This window comes from Hyperoodon ampullatus (assembly GCF_949752795.1).
Source record: "Hyperoodon ampullatus genome assembly, chromosome: X".
NCBI classification, from domain to species: domain Eukaryota; kingdom Metazoa; phylum Chordata; class Mammalia; order Artiodactyla; family Ziphiidae; genus Hyperoodon; species Hyperoodon ampullatus.
In genome coordinates, this window is record NC_136913.1 from 116580467 (window position 1) to 116603893 (window position 23427).

Consider the following 23427-nt stretch of genomic DNA (forward strand, 5'->3'; position numbering starts at 1 on the left):
AAAAGTGATCAACTGACTTTTGTCTTCCTTGAGCTGTTCTTTGTTTCAAAGTTGGGTAACAAAGGAAAGGGGAAAAACAGGTCCAGAAGTAGTCTTGAGTCATCCTGAGTGGCAGTTGATTTTAAAGGCGAGGCTGGACAGGATCTTTTCTGTTCTTTCTTCTCTGATAACTGTAAATAGCAAGTAAATATGTGTCATGTGGCTTTCTTCTTGACGTGTACTTTTTTTTTCTGCCCTCCCTCAGTGACCTTGGGGAGAAGATCCACTCATTGGTTTTGTACCAAGCCTGACAAGGCCTCAGTTGTCAAAGGTGGCACCAGGAGGATGTCACACATAGGAGTAAAACTATTCCTAGAGCAAATGATGATGAGACATCTGAAGGTGAATGCATGCTTGTACCCACACGTGGAGGCTTTGTGGGGGACTAAGGGGTCTGTGAAAGAGAGCTCCAGTCAGAGTAAGAAATCCAGCCCACAGATGGACAGTCTTGGTCCTGAGAGCGCTCGCCAGCACTTCCGGAGCTTCTATTATCATGAAGCACCTGGACCGCTTGAGGCTGTCAGCCAACTGCAGGAATTATGCCATCGGTGGCTGAGGCCAGAGATCCACTCAAAAGAGCAGATCTTGGAATTGCTGGTGCTAGAGCAGTTCCTGACCATTCTGCCCAGGGATATCCAGAACTGGGTGCAGAAGTATCATCCACAGAGCATCAAAGAGGCTGTGGCCCTGGTAGACCGTTTTCAGAAAGAACCTGGTGGAATAAGTAATGAGGTGAGCAGAAAGATTCCTTACGTGTACACTGAAATAGGGTAAAGGTCCGGGGCGGGGGCTGCTAATTAGAGAATGGGATGGATTAGGTCACTCTTCTGTTGTTGCTTTAGAACAGCTAAGTGCGACCTGAAATCACAGATTGGCAGCGACAGTCAGCCTCCAAGTTTCAGAGTTCCTGGGAGTCTTTCCTGGCCTTCGAGAAAAGAAATACATTTTGCCCTCTTCAGGGCCAGGGTGAATTGAGGGTGGTCGGCCTGGGCTAGCATGGCCGAGGAGACAGGACTTAGCAACAGAGAAATAAAAGGCAAGAAAGACTTGTGGAAGGAGAAAAAAACCTGAAAGCGTGGACAGCACTTAGAGATCAAAGGCAAGAGAAGGTAGCAACCGAAGTATAAATCAAACATCTCTGGGGAGACTGCAAAGGAAGAGAAGAGATAGAAAGAAAAAAGGGAAACAGGGATACAGAAAGAAGAAAAGTGCCCACAGAAAAGTGGAGAGAGGGGCTTCCCAGGTGGCACAGTGGTTGAGAGTCCAGGGGACACGGGTTCGTGCCCCGGTCTGGGAGGATCCCACATGCCGTGGAGCGGCTGGGTCCGTGAGCCATGGCCTCTGAGCCTGCACGTCCGGAGCCTGTGCTCCACAACGGGAGAGGCCACAACGGTGAGAGGCCTGCGCACTGCAAAAAAAAAAAAAAAAAAAGGAAAAAGAAAAAAAGAAAAAAGAAAAGTGGAGAGAAAGTGCTGAGGGGCGGTGCCCTCTGTGGTGGGAACACACATCTCAGGGCCAGGAGGAAAGAGCCCTGTGGCCTCCCTTAGTGCTCGGCCTTGCTGGTGAGTGGGGAACCAAGGTCTGTCCTTGGGAGATGGAAGCACACTTCCTTTCCTCGAGAGTCCACCTTGAGGAACACAGGCGTCTTATTACAACTGAAGCATATGGAGGGAGGTTAGAGTCCCAACTCTTCCCCCATTTTTTCCCTCCGCTGCATCCCCTTTCTCCATGAAATCGTTCCCTGGACATGGGAGGATTGGAAAATCTGACTGACAGGAAAACCTTTTTTCTTTGCGTCCTTATTTTTTTGGAGAAAACTAGAAGATACAAATCCACTAGGTCAAGGATCCAAGTCTAGAAAGCAAGAGAGTGGAGGCAGCGAGAGGACAGGCGGCCTCCCCCGATCCCCGCTCGTGGCCTGAGCTGTGGCCATCTGTGGAGGGGCGGAGGCCGGCAGCGGTCACAGCTTCTCTCGTTTTATCCTAATCTTCCCAGATGACATGTATAGTTCCTTGTGAGGAAACCATGGTGCAGTATCTCTTTATTTAAAACAATGACATTCTTTAACGTTACACACTCCCCAAACCTGGGCTCTAGTCTTGTTTGTTCCTCCACCACCACCCCAAAACCAAAAGTTCTTTGCTAATGAGGATGGGGATTATTTCTAGGTTACAGCCCATGAGCTGGGAAAGGAGGCATTGCTCTTGGGAGGAACAGCAGTGGCCCCAGGCTTTAAGTGGAAGCCAGCAGAGCCCCAACCAATGGGTGTGTTCCAGAAAGAATGTTGGAATACATACTGGGTACTGCAAGAACAGTTGGGCTGGAATACTCATAAAGAAACCCAGCCTTTATATGGAAGAGGTGAGGAGCTTCATAATGATTCTGTTCTCCTGGGAGCTGTGATAGTAATTGGTTCAGCTAGAATGTCACGGGAGTTTTCCAGCTGCCCAACCCTGCTGGCACTTAGGATGTCTCTCTGGTGGGAGTACAGTAGGCCAGTGGTGGGTGAAGGTGAGCGTCATTCTGTGTTAAAGAAACATCCAAACCACAGAACCCTGCTATTTACAGTGTGGACCTTGCTCCTTAGAAATCTGAGAGGAGAGAGGAAGATAGAGCAGGGACAGGCGGGGTCATGTCACCCTTACAAGTTAGAGGAGAAATTGGGATCAGAAATGGGCTGTCATTGGCAGAAGGGGAAGAGAATTGTATACCAGGAAAAAAGTAATAAATCTCCCACATTTCCTACCGTACACTGGAGGACCTGAGGCTTTCATTTTCAAACACCTCTAATTCTTGCCCAGCTCAGCGAACAATTTATTTTATGAGAGGAAAAACATAATGGATTTCCTTTTATTTCATGAGATCTGTGGAAAGAGTCAACCGGGAACCGATTCTACGGAGTGGTGGATATTTGGTTCTTGTTTGCAAGGAGAAGGCCACTTCTAGCACAGCACACCACACGCGCGCACACGCACGCACACACACACGAAGGTGAGCCATCTTTACCGAAGGAGTCCTGTATTGTAGAAATTGGCTCAGGGTATTCATAAATAGAAAAGAGAATTTTTTTCTGGCTCTTTTCCCCCCACAACTGTGCCTGCTCAACAGATTCTAGCCTTTTCTGAGCAGAAAAGCACCCCAAGCTGGAAGATGGCATCTGAGCTCATCCTGCCTGAGTCCCAGGTGAGCTGTACTTTCCAGCTTTTCCAGGCAGCCTGAACGTGGCCGTGTCTGCTTTTCTCTGCTACCCATGACCCGGCAGGTGCTCTGAGGTGTGCTAGCCCCAGGTGTTCTCTAGGCAACTAGGCTGGGCCCTGTGGGAATTGGGCACCTCCCAAGCTGTGTACTGATCTCTTTGGTGCCTTCCTTTTCTGCCATCTCACTTCTTTTCCCTTAAATATTATACTCTTAACGTCTTCAGTGACTGGCCTCCCGTGTCATTTGGAATGAGTGATAGGACGGCTTCTGTCGTGGCAAGTACTGAACTACAACTTATTCTCTTCTTTAGAGTCTGTTGACATTTGAAGATGTGGCCTTGTTTTTTACCGAGGAAGAATGGCAATTACTGGACCCTGCTCAGAAGATCCTCTACAATAATGTAATGCAGGACAACTATGAGACTGTCATCTCTCTAGGTAAAGATTCTTCCTTTCCTTTGTGTAGAACTTGGGTAATCTGTCCCATCCTCAGTTCATGAAAAATGAACTCCTGTGAGAAAGTCCCAGTGTTCCAGTGGCAGGTTGGTCCTCAGCTTGATGGTGTGGGGAAAAGGAAAGGCATATCCAGACCACCCGGAGAGCTTTTTATGAATACACATCTCACTTCTTTATTCTAGGTAGAGTTCTTGATCTCTCATACTCCTGCCCCGCCCTGCACACCCACTCTTCCCATATCTTTTCCATGTCAGTAGCGGGCACCACGACTTACCCAGTTGCTCAGGCCCAAAACCTCTCAGTTATCCTTTATTCTGGTCTTTTTGTTATACCCCCCAGCCGATCCGTCAGCAAGTGCCCTGAGCTCTGTCTTCAAAATAGGTCCTGCAATGCCGTTAATCAACTATACTCCAATATAAGATAAAAAAGTTTTTAACAAAAGGTGCTGAATACAACCACATCTCAGCCTCTTCTGCTCTCACCATCTGGTCTAAGTCACCTCATCTCCAAGCAGGTCTGCTGGAATACCACTGGACTCCCCGCCCCTTCTACGTCATTTCCATCTGTCCTCCTTATAGGTTTAGTTCTTCGCTTCCCATTGCATATCCACCTACAACCACAGTAGAGTATAAAGAAGATGTGGAATCTAAGATTCTGCCCATTTAAATGTTGGGAGTAAATAAAAGTATAAAAGAGTCATTCACTTTTCCTGAAAATAGTCTGGAATTAAGATGGCAGTCCATGACCTCAGTTTTATTCTCAGAACATTATCATTGCACCCTAAACTTAAAGCGATCTGTTTAGCACAAGGGCAAGAACCATAGACCCGAGGTCCCCAAGAGTTCAAGGACAGTCTTAGAGAGTCTCCTTGAGGTAAGTGTATACATAGGAAGAGGAGAAGATTCCTTGATAGGAACCTTTATAGGAGCTTAACATTTTTAAGATTTTGTTCCTGTATTTTTTTAATTAAACTTTTAATTGAGTTAATTGTAGATTCATATGCATATTTAAAATGTAATACAAAGAGAACCCGTGTACACTTTACCCATTTTCCCTCAATGATAACTTTTGCAAAAGTATATAATATCACAACGAGGATATTAATACTGATATAGTCCACTGACCTTATTCATGTTTCCGTTTTTCCTTGTATGTGTGTGTATTTAGTTCTATAAAGTTTTATCACATGTGGAGGTTTGTGTATTCACCACCACATTCAAGATACTGGACAGTTACATAACCACAAGGAGCCCTCCTGTTGCCCTTCTATAACCACACACAGTTCCCTCCCACATCCCACCCCATCATCAACCTATGCCAACCACTGATCTGTTCTACGGTTTTTAAATGTTGCCATTTCAAAAATGTTACATGAATAGAGTCATGCAGTATGTAGCTTTGAGGGATTAACTTTTCTCATTCAGAATAAGTCCCTGGAAATTCATCTTAGCTATTGCGTGTATCAGTAGTTCAGATGAACTGCTGAGAAGCATTCCATGATATTGATATATCACAATTTGTTTAACTATTCACCCATCGAAAGGTATTTTTGCTGTCTTCAGTTTTTGGCTATTGCGAATAAAGCTGCCGTGAACATTCACGTACAGGATTTTGTGTAGAGATAAGTTTTCGTTTCTCTGGGATAAATGCCTTTAAGGGTGCAATTGCTGGTTCATATGGTAATTACATGTTTAATGCCACAATGTTTTTCAAAGTGGCTGTACCATTTTACATTCTCAGTCAGCAATGGATGTGATCCAGTTTCTCCACATTCTTGCCGTTGTTTACTAGTATCACCATTTTAAAAAAATACTTTTTTTGCCTTTCTGCTAAGTATGTAGTGTTATCTCATTGTGGTTTGGATTTGCATTTCCCTAATAGCTAATGATGTTTTGTAGCTTTTCATGTGCTTATTTGATATCCCTATGTTACCTTCAGTGAAATGGCTTTTACCCATATTTTAATTAAGTTGTTTTTTAACTGTTGAGTTTTGAGAGTTCTTTATAGATTCTAGATTCTAGTGCTTTCTTGGATATGTGGTTTGCAAGGAGTTTCCCCAAGGCTGTGTATTTTTCTTTTTATCCTCTTCCCATGGGCTTCCACAGAGTAAAAGTTTTGAATTGTGATAACCAATTTTTTATTTTTTCCTTTTACAGATTGTGTTTTTGTTATCAAGGCTAGCAGTCTGACTAGCTATAGATCCCTAAAATTTTCTATGTTATTCCTAAAAGTTCTATAATTTTACATTTAAGTCCATGATTCTTATTGAGTTGATTATTATATAAGGTATGAAGTTTAGGTTGAAGTTCATTTTTTTGCCTATGGAGGTCCAATTGCTTCAGCCTCGTTTGTTGAAGAGACTGGCCTTCCTCCACTGAATTGCTTTTGCACTTTTGTCAAAGATCAGTTAGGCATATTTGTGTACATCTATTTTGTTCCATCGAGCTATGTGTCTATCCTTCTGCCAATATTGCACTGTCTTGATTACAGTAGCTATACAATTTAGGAAGCCTTAGTATCTATCAGGTAGAGTGATTCTTCCCACTTTATTCTTTTGTCAAGATAAAATTTTATTTTAGCTATTCTAGGGCCTGTTCCTTTCCATGTACATTTTAGAATAAGCTTATCTATGTCTACAATAAACTTTGTTGGAATTTTGCTAGAAATTACATTAAACCTATATATTAATTTGAGGGGGAGTGATATCTTTACTATGTTGATGTTTCTAATCAATGAACACAGTATGTCTATTTATTCGGGTCTTCTTTGACTTCTTTCAGCAGCTTTTTGTAATTTTCAGTGTACAGATCTTCTGCATGTTTGTTACGTGTATGTAGAAGCTAATTTTCATTGGAGCAATTGTAAATGGTATTATTTTAAATTTGGTTTCTGCATGTTCATTGCTTTTGTATAGGTGAGCCACTAATTTTGTTTTGTTCTTTTATCCTGTGACCCTACTGAACTCACTTATTAGTTCTAAGAAGTTTCTTGGTAGATTTCTTGGGATTTTTACACATAGACAGTCACATGATCTGCAATGCCTTTTATTTCTTTGTCTTACCTTGTTGCAGTAGTGCCAACTTCTGGTGCTTTGTTGAATAAGAGTGGTGAGAGCCGACTTCTTGCCTTATTCCCAATTTTATCATAAAAAGTTTGTCTTTCAGTATTACCTATGATGTTAGTACAGGTTTTTTTGTTGATACTCTTATCAAGTCGATATAATTCCTTATTTTCTGAGTGTTTTTTATTGTGAATGGATGTGGGGATGGTCAAATACTTTTCTGTGTCAGTTAATGGGATTATGGTCTTTCAAAGCTTGTTGATAAGGTGGGTTATGTTGATTGATTTCAAATGTTGAACCAGCTTTGCATACCTGCAGTAAATCCTACTTGATCATGGTATATAATTCTTACTTATTGTTACGTTCAGTTTGCCAGTATTTTGTTGAGGACTGTTGTATTTAAGTTCATGGGAGATGTTAGTCTGTAGTTTTCTTTTTTAGTACTACTGTCTTTGTATGATTTTGCTATCAGGGTAATTACTGGCCTTATAAAATGATTTGGGTAGTATTTCTTCCTCTTCTCTTTTCTGGAAGAGATTATGTAAAAGTGGTCTTAATTCTATAAATATTTGGTAGAATTTTCCAGTAACACTATATGAACCTGGAGATGTCTTTTTTAGCAGCTTTTAAATTATGAATTCAATTTCTCTAATGGTCAGAGTGCTATTCAGATTATCTATTTCATATTGGTTGAATTATGGTAGTTTGTGGATTTTGAGAAATTGGCCCATTTTTCCTAACTTTTAAAATTCATGAACATAAGTTGTTTATAGTATTCCCTTATTATCTTTTTTTTTTTTTTTTTTGCGGTACGTGGGCCTCTCTCACTGTTGTGGCCTCTCCCGCTGTGGAGCACAGGCTCCGGACGCGCAGGCTCAGCGGCCATGGCTCACGGGCCCAGCCACTCCACGGCATGTGGGATCCTCCCGGACCGGGGCACGAACCCGTGTCCCCTGCATCGGCAGGTTGACTCTCAACCACTGCGCCACCAGGGAAGCCCCTTATTATCTTTTGAATTGCTGCAGAATGTGTAGAGATATACGCAATTTCCTTCTTGACACTGATGGTTTGTGTCTTCTCTCCTTTTATTTTTGTCAGTGTTGATACAGGTTTATCAATTTTATTTTCTTTAAGAATAAGCTTTTTGTTTGATTGTGATTTCTTCTGTGCTCTTTATTATTCCTTTCTTCCACTTTTTTAAACTTTATTTTGCTTTTTTTCTAGTTTCTTGAGTTAGGAACTTAGATTTTTTATTTGAGAACTTTCCTCTTTTTTATTGTAAGCATTTAGGGCTATACATTTTCCTCTGAGCATTCCTTTAGCTCCATTCCACATATTTTGATATATTTTAATTTCATTTTCATTTAACTATGTATTTTTAAATTACCCTTGAGACTTTCTCTTTGAATCATGGATTATTTAGAAGTATACTGTTTCATTTCCATATATTTTTAGATTTTTCTGTTGTCTTTCTGGTTTTGATTTCTAGTCTGATTCCATTTTTGTCAGATTGCCTTTTCTCACTCGAGCTGTGGGGTTTTGTTTTGGTTCTAGGTGTGATGTGTTATTTCCTTTATTGCAACCTGATCCTTTTGTCTATTATGTTAGGAGAGTCTGGGTCCTATTTAAATATTTTATTTTAATGGGCAGTCACTCTGTTTTAATTTAGCACACAGGTTCTTTCCTACTTTTGTGGAGTATGTGTCTAGTGACAGTTTAATTTTCAGAGCCTTTATAGTGTTATTTTGGACTCCTTGGTTTATATGGTACTGCTAGGGTTCCCTTGCATCCCCGCTGGTGCTGCCTGATGGTGAGGAAGATATTTACCTAGGCCAGAGTGTCTCTCAGTGGGAATCTCTGACCTGTAGGGATGAAGAGGCTTCCTGGGCCTGGCCACTTGTGGCTAGGTCCCTCTTGCTTGTTCTGCATGCCTAATTTGGTGTCTCCTCACTGGGGTTCTAGTGTTGTCAGAAGGTTTCCCATTCAGATTTGGGAAGGAATAAGCCTATCCAGGTAGCCTTCTGTTGCTAGGTTGAGGTTTGGAAAACACTAGATCTGGTTTGCCTTCTTTTTTGGGTGTGGGGATGTAAGACACCTGCTGTGTTACTCTTGTAGTTCTGGGGTCCCAAACCATTTTGCCTTCTTTTTGCCACTTTTTAGAATTCTCTGTTCATTGTGTCTTGCATTCTTGAATGGGTTTGTTGTTATGCCTAGCAAGGAGGATCAGGGAGAAATGGGTCTATGCCATTTTGTCCAGGTTGGACCAGAAATCACTTGTTCTTGTATTTTTTAAAAGCTATCATCATTGATTTTTCTTTTCATTCCTATAGTTTTCTTGTTCTGGGATCAGATGTCTGATTCTTCTGTTTATTCCAACAGGGTTAAAGCTCAAAAATGACACTGGAAATGGCCAACCTATATCTCTTTCTACATTAGAAATACAAGCATCAGGATGCAAAGTATTAAGAAAGGCCAGAATGAAAGTTGCCCAGAAAACAACAGGCAAAGAAAATCTTGGTGGTACACACAGGGTACGGAAACGGCATCGAGCTTTTCCAGGGAAGAAAAGAAAGAAACTTACAACTTGCACACAAGAGCTTCCAAAACGTATGGATCTTCATGGGAAAGGCCATGCAGGAGAGAAACCTTTTAAATGTCAGGAATGTGGGAAAAGCTTCAGGGTTAGCTCTGACCTAATTAAGCACCAGAGAATTCACACTGAAGAGAAACCCTATAAATGTCAACAATGTGATAAGAGGTTTAGGTGGAGTTCAGATCTTAATAAGCACTTACTGGCACACCAAGGAATAAAACCATATAGATGCTCATGGTGTGGGAAAAGCTTCAGTCATAACACAAATCTACACACCCACCTAAGAATTCACACAGGAGAAAAACCCTTTAAATGTTATGAATGTGGAAAAAGATTCATTCAGAACTCCCACCTTATTAAACACCAGAGAACCCACACAGGTGAGCAGCCTTATACTTGTAGCATATGCAGGAGAAATTTTAGCAGGCGGTCAAGCCTTCTTAGACACCAGAAACTCCACAGGAGAAGGGAATAGTGTCCATTGTCTCCAGTCTGAAGAAAGTCAGCAGCTAGAGCTTGACCCTAGAGGTGATAAAAGAATACAAAATGATGAGGCACCCAGTGATAGGAACCTATCATCAACAAAATTTGGGAGGGGCACATGTTATGTTTCACAAAAAGGAATCTAAACTCTCTTTTATTCAGCATTGTATCCTCAGTGCCTAACACAAGACTGATCCATAATGCGTTCTTTATAAATAAAAGAGTGAAATAGTTCTCATATATCTAAAGTTACCCATCTATTTCTAACTATCTGTATCTGTCTGGTTACTCAGCTTCCCCACCCTCCGTGATCTAAATTCTTCAGGTATCAGGTGCTCAGCAAATATGTGATGGCCATGAGTCCTACTCCCATTCTTTCTCAGGAGAGACAGAAAATAAGAGTATTCAGGTCCTCTGAAGGGAGCTCAGAGAGAATTACTAAGTTTGAGGCAGTTTCTGTGGCTACTATTCTGTCTACATGAACAACCAAGCCAGGGTTCAGGGAACTTCATCCTGGAATAGGAAGAGAGGGTTCAGTGTTTGCCCTGGGAGAAGTACCCCCATTCTAGTTGCCTCTCTCCTGAGCACCCACTACTGCTGCAGTGTTTTCTGTCAAGGAATTCCAAGCAGTAAGCAGAGGCCTGAATGCCAACACAGACCTAGGGACCCTGGAAGCACTTGATATCTTTCTTCCTGCTGATCCTCTCAACACTGAGGTATTTAGAATGAAATGATGAAGGAGGTAATCGGGACCCTCATCCAGGTATCTGTAGAAGGCAGAGGGCGGTGTTGAATGGCCTTTTTTTGACTTTCACTGTGTGGACTGGAAGGCTTTCAAGTTGATGCTACCCTGCTCCAGGACCTAACAGGAGGCCCATTTTTATGGCTGTTCAACCATAGCCCCATACACATGGATGCTTTGCAGGAAGGTCTGGAGATTTTGCAAACTGATTTACTAGAGTGTTAAGGAGAACCACGTGGCCTCATGGCCTCGTAGCCTCGGTGAACATTGGATGTGAGGAGGGAGTGTCCAGTCAGAGCAGGGTGAGGCCTGTGACTTAGAGTGATGGCTCAGTGAGAGCCGGGTCAGACAGAAACTGGTTTGTTCATGTTGGTGGTTCTTCTTCCTTCCCCACTGGCCTCAGGATGCGCAGTTGGCCCTCTACATCCACAGGTTCCACGTGCACAGATTCAACCAACCACGGATCAAAAATATTCCAGAAACTTAGGAAAGGTAAAACATGAATTCGCTGCATGCTGGCAACTATGTACATAGCATTTACATTGTACTAGGTATTGTAAGTAATCTAGAGGTGATGTAAAGTATATGGGAAGATGTGTGTAGGTTATATGTAAATACTGTGCCATTTTACATAAGGGACTTAAGCATCCTCAGATTTTGGTAGCTGCAGGGGGTCCTAGAACCAATCCCCTGTGGGAGAGACAACTGTATCTCCTGAGAAGACAATGTGATGTCAAGGGTTTTGCGGTACCCGGGCCTCTCACTGTTGTGGCCTCTCCCTTTGCGGAGCACAGGCTCCGGATGTGCAGGCCCAGCAGCCATGGCTCACGGGCCCATCCACTCCACGGCATGTGGGATCTTCCTGGACCGGGGCACGAACCCGTGTCCCCTCCACCGGCAGGTGGACTCTCAACCACTGTGCCACCAGGGAAGCCCAAGATTTAAACATCAGACAAAATTCCATTGTTTCCATATTACCCAGAGATGACCAACGTTCACTTTTTTAGAATAGGTGTCTTCAGATAATTTTTCTTTTTTTTCTGTTTTTTTTTTTTGGCCACACTGCACGGCGTGCGGGATCTTAGTTCCCCAACCAGGGGTGGAACCCGGGCCCCAGCAGTGAGAGCACGGAGTCTTAAACACTGGACCACCAGGGAATTCCCCAGATAATTTTTCCATGAAGAGTCCTTTCTAAGCTTGCTTACATGTTTATAAAATGGAGATAGTGATTCCTTCCTATCAGGGCTGCTGTGAGAATTAAAAGAGACTGGTGAGCATGCCTAACACTGACTGGTTACAGAAGATGGTCCATAAACATTTGGAATATTCTATGTTCATGGTCCATAAACATTTGGAACATCTTTCATCTAGTTGTTTTAAAAAATCAACTCTGTCTACTTATTCAGCTTTTAAGCATCCTTACTGAGTTTTCCATCATTTCCAGCTGGTTTTTTTTTATAAATTTATTTATTTATTTTTGGCTGTGTTGGATCTTCGTTTCTGTGCGAGGGCTTTCTCCAGTTGAGGTGAGTGGGGGCCACTCTTCATCGCGGTACGCGGGCCTCTCACTGCTGCAGCCTCTCCCGTTGCGGAGCACAGGCTCCAGACGCGCAGCTTCAGTAGTTGTGGCGCACGGGCCTAGCCGCTCCGAGGCATGTGGGATCTCCCCGGATCGGGGCTCGAACCCGTGTCCCCTGCATTGGCAGGCAGATTCTTAACCAATGCGCCACCAGGGAAGCCCCTCCAGCTGTTTTTAAAGCTGGCTCATGATGGTCAGAAGGGTAGCCTTCTGGTGTGACATTCCTTTCTAGAGATGCTCCTCTCTAGTCAGTGGTAAACAATAAGCTAATGTCCCCATTCAGCTAGATACACTGCTAATGTGTAACAACCACAATATATTAGATTCCTTCAACTTGAGATGCTTGAAAAAGGAGGGCAAGTGATGGCTAGGGGTGGAATTTTTGTGGACAGTATTTACACTATTAGGTGTATCCTCAAACTCGTGAGAGGTGACTGTAGAACGGCCACTAAAAAGAATGAAAGAGTTAATCTCACAGGAGGAAGTGACCTGGAAGGAAAGGAGCCCATTATACTGCAAAAGGCTTGGAGAAGGACTTCCCCACCATCCCTTCCAGATCTCTCTGGGATTGTGCCCTTGGAACTAAGGGGAAGTTCAGCTTCCTGCAGAGGGCGTACTCTGTGTGAATCCATGTTTGGTAGCACCCTAGATAGCTGGTATCATGCTGCCACGCAAAGGACATTTATTTGTGTAGCTTTTTTTTTTTTTTTTTTTTGCCGCGACACGTGGCTTGCAGGATCTTAATTCCCTGACCAGGGATCGAACCTGCACCCCCCTGCAGTGGAAGCACGGAGTCCTAACAACTGGACCGCCAGGGAATTCCCTGTTTAGCATTTAGACAGAAGAGGTGGACTCAAAAGTTGAAGGAAGTACCGCGTGGATGGAGCCCGCAGTTACTGCCCCTTCATGAGATTCAGCAAAGCTCCTGAAAACGGGTCAGCAAAAGGGCACTCTGTTTTCCCAACGCTGCCATCCCCAGTTACAACGCCTTTTAGCTTCAGAGCTCATCTTCCAGGTCCTCGTCTATGCTGACCTTCCCAGGAGAAGTCAGAAGCAGGGAACATGGGTCCTATTTTAGAGAGAAATTTTTTTTAAGGCAAGTGGCAGGAAGACCTTTAGATGGGAATGGGCAGAAACAGGAACAGAATCGAGGATTCCTGGTTCCAAGTTCAGATACTCCACCACCCTTTTGAACACAGGGGCTCCAGGAAAAATGGACATTTTTGTCCCAGCTGTTGTGGCACAGGATGTAGAAGTTGGGGCTCCTAGCTGACTCATTAGTACCTCTTCTTCCCTTTCAACCCTCTGCCACAGCCTCGCAGGGGCTCCTTGCTCATGCATCCTGACCAGTCACATCAGCCCTCATCATCTCAGACAAAGGAGAGACGTGGGCACTAAGGAAAGAAATGGCAGGAGGGAATGGAGGGGAGATGTCATTCTGCTTCATACTCACCTGCCACGTCCCCAGCGTGTGGCTGAAAGATGAGAACTCTGATGCTCTTCTGAGGACGCAACAGGAAGACATCACACAAAAGCCCCGGGGGCTGGAGACTCAGGCCGGATATTCACTCAGGGGACAGAACGGAGAGGCAGAACACTCCAACTTCAGATCCCACAGGTGGAGACGGCACTGAGGAGACGAAAGCTGACCTGAGCCAGGTGTGAGGGGTGTGGGTTCCTATCCCCACCCCTGTGCTCCGGCCCTCAGCAAGTGAGGGACATCAGGGAAAAGATGGGCTGAGCAAAGAGGATGAGAAAGGAGCCGGGAGAGCAGAGGCCAGCGGTCCTCTTGCGCTCTGATCGGTCTGCATTTGTGATGCCTGAGGTTGGGAGGCAAGGGGTCGGGGAGCAGGGGGCCCCTGCCCGCTGTGGCCAAGACGCCAGGGTGTGTCCGCGTGTCCAGGCCAGATCTGTCCAGCCGCGTGCAGGGCCTGGCTCTTCAGCTTCTCCCTCCCAGAAAACAGCGAGGTGACTGCTACTCAAGAGCCTGTGTCGGGGGGGGGTGTCCCTTCCAGCTCTTCCCCCACCCCAGCGGCCTCTTTCTCCTTCACTGTCTGGCTCCCTCGGCCATGGCCACTGCCAATATTGAGTGTAAACTGTCCCACTGTTCCCAGAGGAACGGCCACGGTGACTGAGAACGGGCAGGCAGGGCGGGGGAGAGAAGAAGAAAAAAGGAATCATGGTCTCATCTTTGTCAGGAGATTTAAATGCTCTCCTTGCTACCTTCTCTCTGTGTTCTTTGAAAATCATTAAATGTTAGGTTGTCGGTCACGTAAAGGAGGGGACTCCCTGCCAAAGTCTATCCCAGGCTCGGCAGTCACAGTCGCTTCTAAGCCCTTCCATTCCTGTGGCCGTCTTTGCCTCTCTTCCCTCCCTCTGTGCCCCCTGCTTCTTACTACCATCGTGGTGCCAGGCAAGGGACGCAGCTGTGGACAAAGTGACAGGGAGTCAGGGAAGCCCTCCCGAGGGTCAACAATCATGAGCATATGAGGGGGAGAGGGTGGGAGGCGAGGTGAAAGGAGTGGTGGTGAGCACCCTTCACCCTCAGATCTGGACAACCCGGGGGAAGGAGGGAGGGAGGTGGCCAGGCCAGCTTCCAGAGGGAGCTCTGCTCCAGGGTTGGGATTTAGGGGGGAAGTGGAGAGGAAGAGCCAGGAAACACCAAGAAACATTTCCCTCGTCCCTCCTTAGGCTCTGGTATGGCCGTGTGCGACTTGGGGTGACAAGAAGGAACTGACTCCGACCCAAGGGCTGCAGACACCTCGGAGGAACTCGAGTTCGGTAGCAGAAGATCTCATGGCTGAGAGCATTCTCTCTTCAGGTAGTACCCATATATCTGCCATCCCCAGGCGTCCCTTGGGGAGGCTCTCAGCTTCCCTAAAGGGTGTTATTCTGTGTTTTCTTCTTCACCTCGTGCCCCATTCACTGGAGTGTCAGTGCCTTATTTTTGGGGCATTCCCCCCTGTTGGAGCTGGTGCAGGATCTCACATAGAGTAGAGGTAGTATGGGCATAAGCTGTCTGCAGATTTTTGTGTGTGAGAGAAATAAACCTAAAGGGATAAATGTAACCCCCTGCCAAGACTGAAAAATAATCATCTCCACTCTATACATTGTTTGCTTTTAAAATCCTTGCTATAACAGGTAAGCGGGAATGTGAGCTGAGAAAAATACAGCAGCATAGGGCAGTCTATATGGATTATACTCTGCTTTGTCCAGTCCCCACTCCCACAGATCCTGACACAGTGGGTGAAACCTTCCTGAAAATTCTCAAGAATGGAGAAAATTCTCAAGTCTTCAGGCTCAGTGGACATAGGCCTACCCAGGACCAGGCTGCTAATGGTCCTTGTGCAAAGACTCTCCTCCTCCCCTGCCAAAGGGATCCAAAGCCTTTCCAGCCCCTCTGGGAGCTGGGCATACCCACGGGATAGATCAGCAGACAAAAAACATTGGGTTGGCCAAAAAGTTCGTTCGGGTTTTTTGTAGCATCCTATGGAAAACCCGAACGAACTTTTGGGCCAACCCAATATATCAATATCTTTTCTTCAGTGGTCTTTGACCAACCTAGGAAGCAAGGCTTCCTCATCTGGGGTCCATGGATGACTTCAAAGGGCCTTCAAAGTTTTGAGTATGTGGGCAATTGTCCAAGAAGCTAGCCCGTACCTTTTTGGGGTTATCAAAAGTCTTCGTGACCCCCAAGCATTTAGGCAGAATTACAGCTGCAGTTACTTAAAGCTGTATCCCCAACTCCCTCAAGTCTTGTAGTGCATTAGGGCTGAAAGAGCCCTTGGAGAAACCGTGGAGACCATGCCCCTGGTTTTACAGAAGAGGCAACTGGAGCTTAGGGGGTTTCCTTTCCAGGACCTTGAGGCAGAGGGGGGATTGGAATACAGTCTTCCAAGCCCCAGGCCTGGAGACTAAGGTCCCTCTTTCTACACATCACAGTACCTTCACCTCCTGGCAGTGGCATCTCAGGAAATGTTATCACTCTCAAATTGTGATCTCTCGGCTATCTCCCAGGGGCTAAGAATTCCTTTTTAGCGATGGTCTGTTCTGTTCTAGGAGGGCTCCAAACTCTGTTCTTCTTTCAGGATAACCACTCAGGCAGGGATTCCACTCCTGAGCTCGTTAAGAAAGGGCTTCCCTGTTAACGGGATACTGTGTCCTTCAAAAGTACTTCTTGTCCCTGTACACAGGCTATGACCAGATAATCATCCCCAATCTTACGCCCGAAGGGGTCTGGGACTTGGGGGAGAGTCACAGGAAAAGCTTGACAAGAGGGGCATGTTCTTGGAGAGGTAGGCTGTCCTCCAAATACCCCCTCCTCGTTTCTTGTTTTTTTTTTTTTTTTTTTGGCTGTGCCACGCGGCATTTGGGATCTTAGCTCCCCGACCAGGGATCGAACCCGTGCCCCTGCAATGGAAGCATGGAGTGTTAACCACTGGACTGCCAGGGAAGTCCCCCACTTCCTCGTTTCTGTACTACATATTCATTAATTGTCCTCCAGCACCATGGTCACCAAGTCACTCTTCCACCCAATTTTCAACAGTTCCCATATCGTTTAAGTCCCACTCCCTGCTTTGGCTCAGTAGATCACGTGGCTTCACATGATCGCCAACCCTCTCTCCTCTCTCCCAGCTCAAATATTGTTGCTGCTGAACCAGACTGTTAGTCTGTCTTCAATTATTCTTTGCGTTTAGCCCCCAGTGTTGCCTCCTGGCCTGTCCAAATCCTTCTTTCAACATCGCATCCCCCCTTCCTCCTTCTACCTCCGCCCCAAACTCACTCCATACTGACTGTCCTTTCCACTAGAACAGTATTTAAAACCCAGATTTTGCTAAAACACTGATTGCTGGGCATCACCCCCAGAGTTTATACTCCAGTTAGCCGGGGGTAGGGCCAGAAAACTGGCATTTCCAGCAAGTTCCCCCGTAATGCTCATGTGCCAGCAACCCCACTTTGAGAACCTCTGCCTTAGAACCTGTCTCATGTACTTTCTCCTGAGGGCAGAGGTTGTCTTAGAAGCTTAGTAACTCTATCAGAGGCTGGCCCAAGGCTGCATAGCAATCGAAACTCCCTGAACATATGGGTCTGACCACTTTAGGGTTAAATGTGATCTTAATCTGCACTTTATTTTATTTTTTTATAAATTTATTTATTTTTATTTATTTATTTTTGGCTGTGTTGGGTCTTCGTTGCTGTGCATGGGCTTTCTCTAGTTGCAGCGAGCGAGGGCTACTCTTCGTTGTGGTGCGCGGGCTTCTCACTGCGGTGGCTTCTCTTGTTGCGGAGCACAGGCTCTAGGCGCACGGCCTTCAGTAGTTGTCATGCGTGGGCCCAGTAGTTGTTATGCACGGGCTTAGTTGCTCTGTGGCCTGTGGGATCTTCCTGGACCAGGGCTCAAACCTGTGTCCCCTGCATTGGCAGGCGGATTCTTAACCACTGAGCCACCAGGGAAGCCCTGTATTTTTTTTTTTTGGCGGTATGCGGGCCTCTCACTGTTGGGGCCTCTCCCGTTGCAGAGCACAGCCTCCGGACGCACAGGCTCAGTGGCCATGGCTCACGGGCCCAGCCGCTCAATGGCATGTGGGATCTTCCCAGACCAGGGCACGAACCCACGTCCCCTGCATCGGCAGGCAGACTCTCAACCACTGTGCCACGAGGGAAGCCCAAGCCCTGTATTTTTTAAAGTTATTTTCTAAGTGTTTACTCTGGGGACTACACTTGACATATTAAACTTTTAACAATCTAGTTTGAATTAATAACAACCTAGTCTCAATAGTATACAAAAGCTTTGCTCCTATACAGCTCAGTCCCCACTCTTGTAGTTATTATTACAAGTTAAATTTCTATTTATTGTTTTCACTAACATAGATTTGTAAGTATTGTTTTCTGTGTTTGCATCTTAAATAATGTAGGAGAAACAGAGGTGTTACAAACCGTAAATATGATAAAAGTGGATTTTATATTTACCTGTATTGTTATCTTTACCACTGTTCTTTATTTCTTCATATGATTACATTTACTGCCTAGTATCCTTTCATTTCAGCTGGAAGAATTAACTTTAGCATTTCTTCTAGGGCAGGTCTACTAGCGATGACTTTTCTCAGCTTTTTTAAAATATGGGGATGTCTTAATTTCTCTTTCCAGTTTGAAGCACAGTTTTGCCAGATATAGAATTCTTGGTTGAGAGATTGACAGATTTTTTTTTTCTGTCAGCACTTTAAATATGTTATCCCATTACCTTCTGGTCTCCATGGTTTCTTCTGAGAAACTGACTGCTAATCTTATTGAAGGTTCCTTTTACTTGATGAGTCACTTCTTTCTTGCTGCTTTCAAGATTCTCTCTTTATCTTTGTCTTTTTACAGCCACTGTGTCACCATGAGAGAGTTCTGAGTTGGGTGAAAAAAAGCTTGCACCTTGTATCTGTCCTCAGGGAAACCCTAGACAGGTCAAAATAGACAAATACAATTCCTTGTGAACAAGGTCTACTCTGTTCCTCCAGAACAAGATACCTACATCAGGAATGAGGGCTACTGTCTTCAAGACTATCACCATGGAGGGGAGGGGAAGGGGGCAAGGCTCAGTTAAAACACCACAAAGCCCTCCTGTTGAAGGCTTCTTTTTGTTGATTCAGCATTCATTTGGTTGCTTCAAATCTTTATTTCCTAGAGTCTGACCAAGTTAGTTCTGACAGTGTTTGCTCATTTTGGTGTTTCTGTGGAAGGACAGGCCCTTCAACTTCCCCACTCTACTACTTTTGTTGATGTCACTTCTCTGTATTCTACCTATCTATTCTTGCCTGTTTATTTTTTTCCATTATAGCCCTTAACATATTAATCATAGCCATTTTTAATTCCCTGTTTGACCATTCTAAACTCTGTGCCATATCTGAATGTTGTTCTGATGTTTGCTTTGTCTCTTCAGACTCTGAATATTATTTCCTTCTAACATGGATTGTAATTCTTTGTTGAAAGCTGTAATGATATATTAGATAACAGGAACTAAGGTAAATAGGCCTTTAGAGTGAGGTTTTATGTTAATCTGCCTAGGAGTTGGGCTTTGTTTAGTGCTTGCTCTAGCTGTAAGTGTCAGATGCATCAATTTCCTCTAGCATCCTTATTTTTATCTCCCTTGTTGGCTTGGTTGTCCCTAAAAACTCCTTCTTAGAGTCTGGACCTTCCAGCCTTTTCCACTGCAGTGTAACAGTATAATAATCCCCTGTTATTATACTAGAGCCTGTTACTGTGGTGTCATTATGTGGGGGGAAGCGAAGTATTATGTTATCAATCACCAGATCCTATGGATTCTGCTTCCTTATTTTTTCCTTATCTCTTTTCCCTCTTTATCTGCTGTAGCACTATTTTAATTCAGGCTTTCACTCTATTTTCTGTCTGGATTAATGTAGTGGACCTTATCTTAATGAGAACTCCGTGCTTTCAGTCTAAGAAATCAGACTGTGCATATTAGTGCACAGAAATCAACCACCTTGTTTTCAATGGCTGCAGTGTAGTCCATGGAATGAACTCACCGTGACTCATTCAGACAGGCCCCTATCGAGAGACATTGTATTAATCCCAATTTATAACTCGCTGGCAAGAGGGACAGGCAGGTTCCAGGAGGAGGGCAGGAATGAAAAAAGAGAAAGTGAACACAGTCTAGTTTTTTTCATTGAAGAAAGTAAACAAGGAAAAAGCGTCTTGAAGGGTAGAATTCTTACTAATGTTTTGTTGAAAGAGATAACACAGAGAGATCCTCTAACTTGGTGTTTCTAGACTATTTTCTGGGAGAGTGGGGCCCACAACACACTTGGATCAAATAAAATCTTTCTTGAAGGTCCAATATGCAAAAATAGTGGACCATAGGAGCTGCTCTGGCAGAAGGATGGACTAAGCTTAGAGCCACCCCTACCAGCTTCCTGCAGATAGACTTCAGGTAATCTATGAAACCTAAGAGAGAGATAGGAAGTTATTGGTGCATGTGCTTTTTCACTAAGGAAATCCATAATCCCCATGGCCCATAATGTTCATTTGATTTTAACAAGGAACACTGATATGCTAAAGTTTAAGGATCTATTCTCTAGGGGTTCAAGGGGCATATTTTGAAAACCAATACTCTAGTCCAAATTTCTACCCATTTATAAATTAGAAGGTTTATAATGCTTGCATTTGGGTTGAATGGCTTATTTCATTCATAGCTCTTGCTGTAATTGGAAATTACTGTTTCTTTATGTATGGTGTGTGACCCCCCCCTCCCCCTAGCCTGTGTGTTAAGCTCACTGGAGCAGGGATCTTGCCTATCATGTTCACTGTTAAACTCATGGAATGTACAACTGGCAGTGTGAGGGCTACATAGGAGACTTTCAATAAATATTTGAGGTAAACGTGAATGAAAGGGCCATATCAAGAAAGTGAAAGAGCAACCCACAGAATGAGAGAATATATTTGCAAATCATATATCTATTAATAGAAGCAAGGGTCTAGTATTCATAGCATTATTATTTGACGAGACTGGGATGTTCCCTGGAAGGTTCCATTTGCAAACCTGATTTTATTTGTCCTGACTTGGAGTTAACCCAGGGTGAAAAGCCTTTCCTGAGGCCATTTGTCAAAAAGAAAGTTACTGGCAATTGGCTAATTTTATGCCTGCCTGAGGCTATGGTACACTTGAGAAGGCTGATGCTTTTGCTCTGCCTGATCCTGAGTTTCTGTGTAAGCAAGAATTGAGACTAAAGTAGACTTGTAAACTGTCTACATGTGCATTGAAGGTATGACCTAACATGAACACAAAACCCCTTAACAAAAGTTGGGAGACTCATTGATTCAAGATATTTAATAAAATCTATTTCCAGTTGTTGGTTCACCACAAAGGTAACTGAGTAGAAACTTCAGTGACCGCAAGTGACAAAAAATACAAACAGTAAAAATTCATTCAGGAAAGTCACTAAACAAACAGCAACAACAAAAACTAAAAAACAAACAAACTCCCAACAACAACAAACCTGGAAGAAGGGGAAAATGTGACTTCCAGAGTTGGCACATTATAGTATTTGAAATGTATAATTTAAACAAAATGATCGAGGCATGCAAAGAAGCAGAAATGTATAACCAATACAGAGGAGAGCAAAGCAGTTCGTGGGAACTGTCCCTGACAAGGCCCAGATGTTGCCTTACTAGATAAAGCCTTTCAAGAGCTGTATTGAATGTGTCCAAAGGTATAAAGGAAAACATGCTTAAAAATGAAAGGAAAGTAGGGGAACAATGTCTCACCAAACAGAGAATATTAATGAAGATGGGGAAATTATAAAAAAAAAAGTACCGAATGAAAATTCTGAAGTTGAACAATACAGTATTGGAAATGAAAAGTCCCTAGAGAATCTCAAAAGCAGATTTTTGCAGGCTGAAGAGAGAATCAGCAAGTGTGAAGACAACCGAATGGAGACTATCCGGTTTGAGGATTGGAAAGAAGAAAGGATGAAGAAAAATGAATAGACCCTCAGAGCACAGCAGAAGTGATGCTTTATGAATTCCAAGGTGAGGTCATGTAAGACCATGGAGTGTCCATTTTATTTTTCACTAGGTATACAGTGGAGAGATTTTGTGCCTCAATTAAAGAGTCTGTGGCTACATTAACTTAATGCCTGTTCTTAATCTGTGTGTTTATATTTACTTTGGAGGTAGAACCACACTGTTTTGATTACTGTAGCTTCGTAGTAAGTTCTGAAATCAGAGAGTGTGAACCCTCCAACTTTTCTTCTTTTCAAGATTGTTTTGGCTATTCAGGGTCCCTTGAGATTCTATAGGAATCTTAGGATGACTTTTTCTATTTCTGCCAAAAAAAAATGTATTTAGGGTTTTGATAGGGAGCACCTTGAACGTGTAGATCACTTTGGGGAGTATTGACAGCTGAACAACATTAAGTCATCCAGCCCATTTACATGGAATGTTTTTCCATTTATTTCTTTAATTTCAGCAATGTTTTATAGCTTTCTGTGTACAAGTCTTTTGCCTTCTTGGTTCAGTTTATTCCTAAGTATTTTATTCTTTCTGATGATGTTGTAAATGGAATTGTTTTCCTGATTTCCTTTCTGGACTGTCCATTGTTAGTGTATGGAAACACAATAGACTTTTGTGCTTTGGTTTTGTATCCCACAACTTGGTGAACTCAGTTATTTGTTATAACTGTTTTGTGGGGGAATCGTTAGGGGCCTCTGCTTTTTTTATTATTATTATTATTTATTTATTTATTTATGGCTATGTTAGGTCTTCATTTCTGTGCGAGGGCTTTCTCCAGTTGTGGCAAGCGGGGACCACTCTTCATCACGGTGCGCGGGCCTCTCACTATTGCGGCCTCTCTTGTTGTGGAGCATAGGCTCCAGAAGCGCAGGCTCAGTAGTTGTGGCTCACGGGCCTAGTTGCTCCGTGGCATGTGGGATCCTCCCAGACCAGGGCTCGAACCTGTGTCCCCTGCATTGGCAGGCAGATTCTCAAACACTGCACCACCAGGGAAGCCCAGGGCCTCTGCTTTTTAACTGTCTTCATATACTATACCTTCAGGAGAGATTTCTTTGACCCAAGTGATCTGCAGCCTTTACCCATCCAAAAAGTAGCTTAGAAATACCCACCTAGATATATACCCACCTATCCGTCTCTACTTACAGTTCCAACATTCCATTTGTGAAACTCCTACGCAGCAAGATATTTTCTCTATTTACTTTCTTCTGTTAAAAAAAAAGATTGTTCACCTGCACTTTTTCAATGGCCTAATGGCAGTCTCACTGGCACTATTTCTTTCAGATCACTCATCCTGCTAGAACATGCAGCTGCCCACCACACTGGCCAATGTGTTACAAATCGGAAACACTTAAATGAATATCAACAGAGGCCTGCCTGAATAAACTATAGTGAATCCATTCCACAGACTACACTGAAGACACTGCAAACAATGTGATGGATTTCTGTGCACTAATGTGCAAAGATGGCCATATATATTAATGAATGAGAAAGCAAGTTTGGAAGACAATGTACATAAAATAATACCATTTTTGTTATACTGGAAAAATATTTTTATGTTGAAATATCTCGATAGATACCAAGATATAAAAAGGGCCCCTCTAGAGAGTAGAATTGGAGGGGGTGGGGTTCAGCTTGTACTTTTCACTCTGTGTTCACTAAACGTTTGATATTTTTCAGAGCTACTAAAAGTTTTATGTCATGCTAAACATAGCCCATGAATATACATATATTCAGTGTAAACCAAAAAATATAGCCAGCTAAATG

The 23427-nt window shown here is 43.7% G+C and overlaps 1 protein-coding gene and 1 long non-coding RNA gene across 4 annotated transcripts; both read left to right on the top strand.

The window, feature by feature from the left end:
- Positions 1-324: 324 nt before the first annotated feature.
- ZNF75D (zinc finger protein 75D) lies at positions 325-10019 on the top strand (the record flags this gene model as incomplete). Of its 3 annotated transcripts, none has more annotated exons than XM_079727781.1 (5): positions 325-771; positions 2208-2423; positions 3148-3222; positions 3548-3674; positions 9133-10019. In XM_079727781.1, the coding sequence occupies 5 exons, from the start codon at positions 325-327 to the stop codon at positions 9819-9821; spliced, it is 1554 nt and encodes a 517-aa protein (XP_079583907.1). In that variant the 3' UTR covers positions 9822-10019. The 3 variants fall into 3 exon arrangements, with proteins under 3 accessions (XP_079583907.1, XP_079583906.1, XP_079583908.1); XM_079727780.1 differs by having other exon boundaries at positions 2208-2400; positions 3101-3222; XM_079727782.1 differs by lacking the exons at positions 2208-2423; positions 3148-3222.
- A 3697-nt stretch (positions 10020-13716) lies between these two features.
- On the top strand, positions 13717-23148 carry LOC307069562. The gene is made up of 4 exons (XR_013811500.1): positions 13717-13809; positions 14842-14971; positions 21547-21681; positions 22945-23148. It is a non-coding gene; the product is annotated as an uncharacterized lncRNA (long non-coding RNA).
- The last annotated feature ends 279 nt before the right edge of the window (positions 23149-23427 follow it).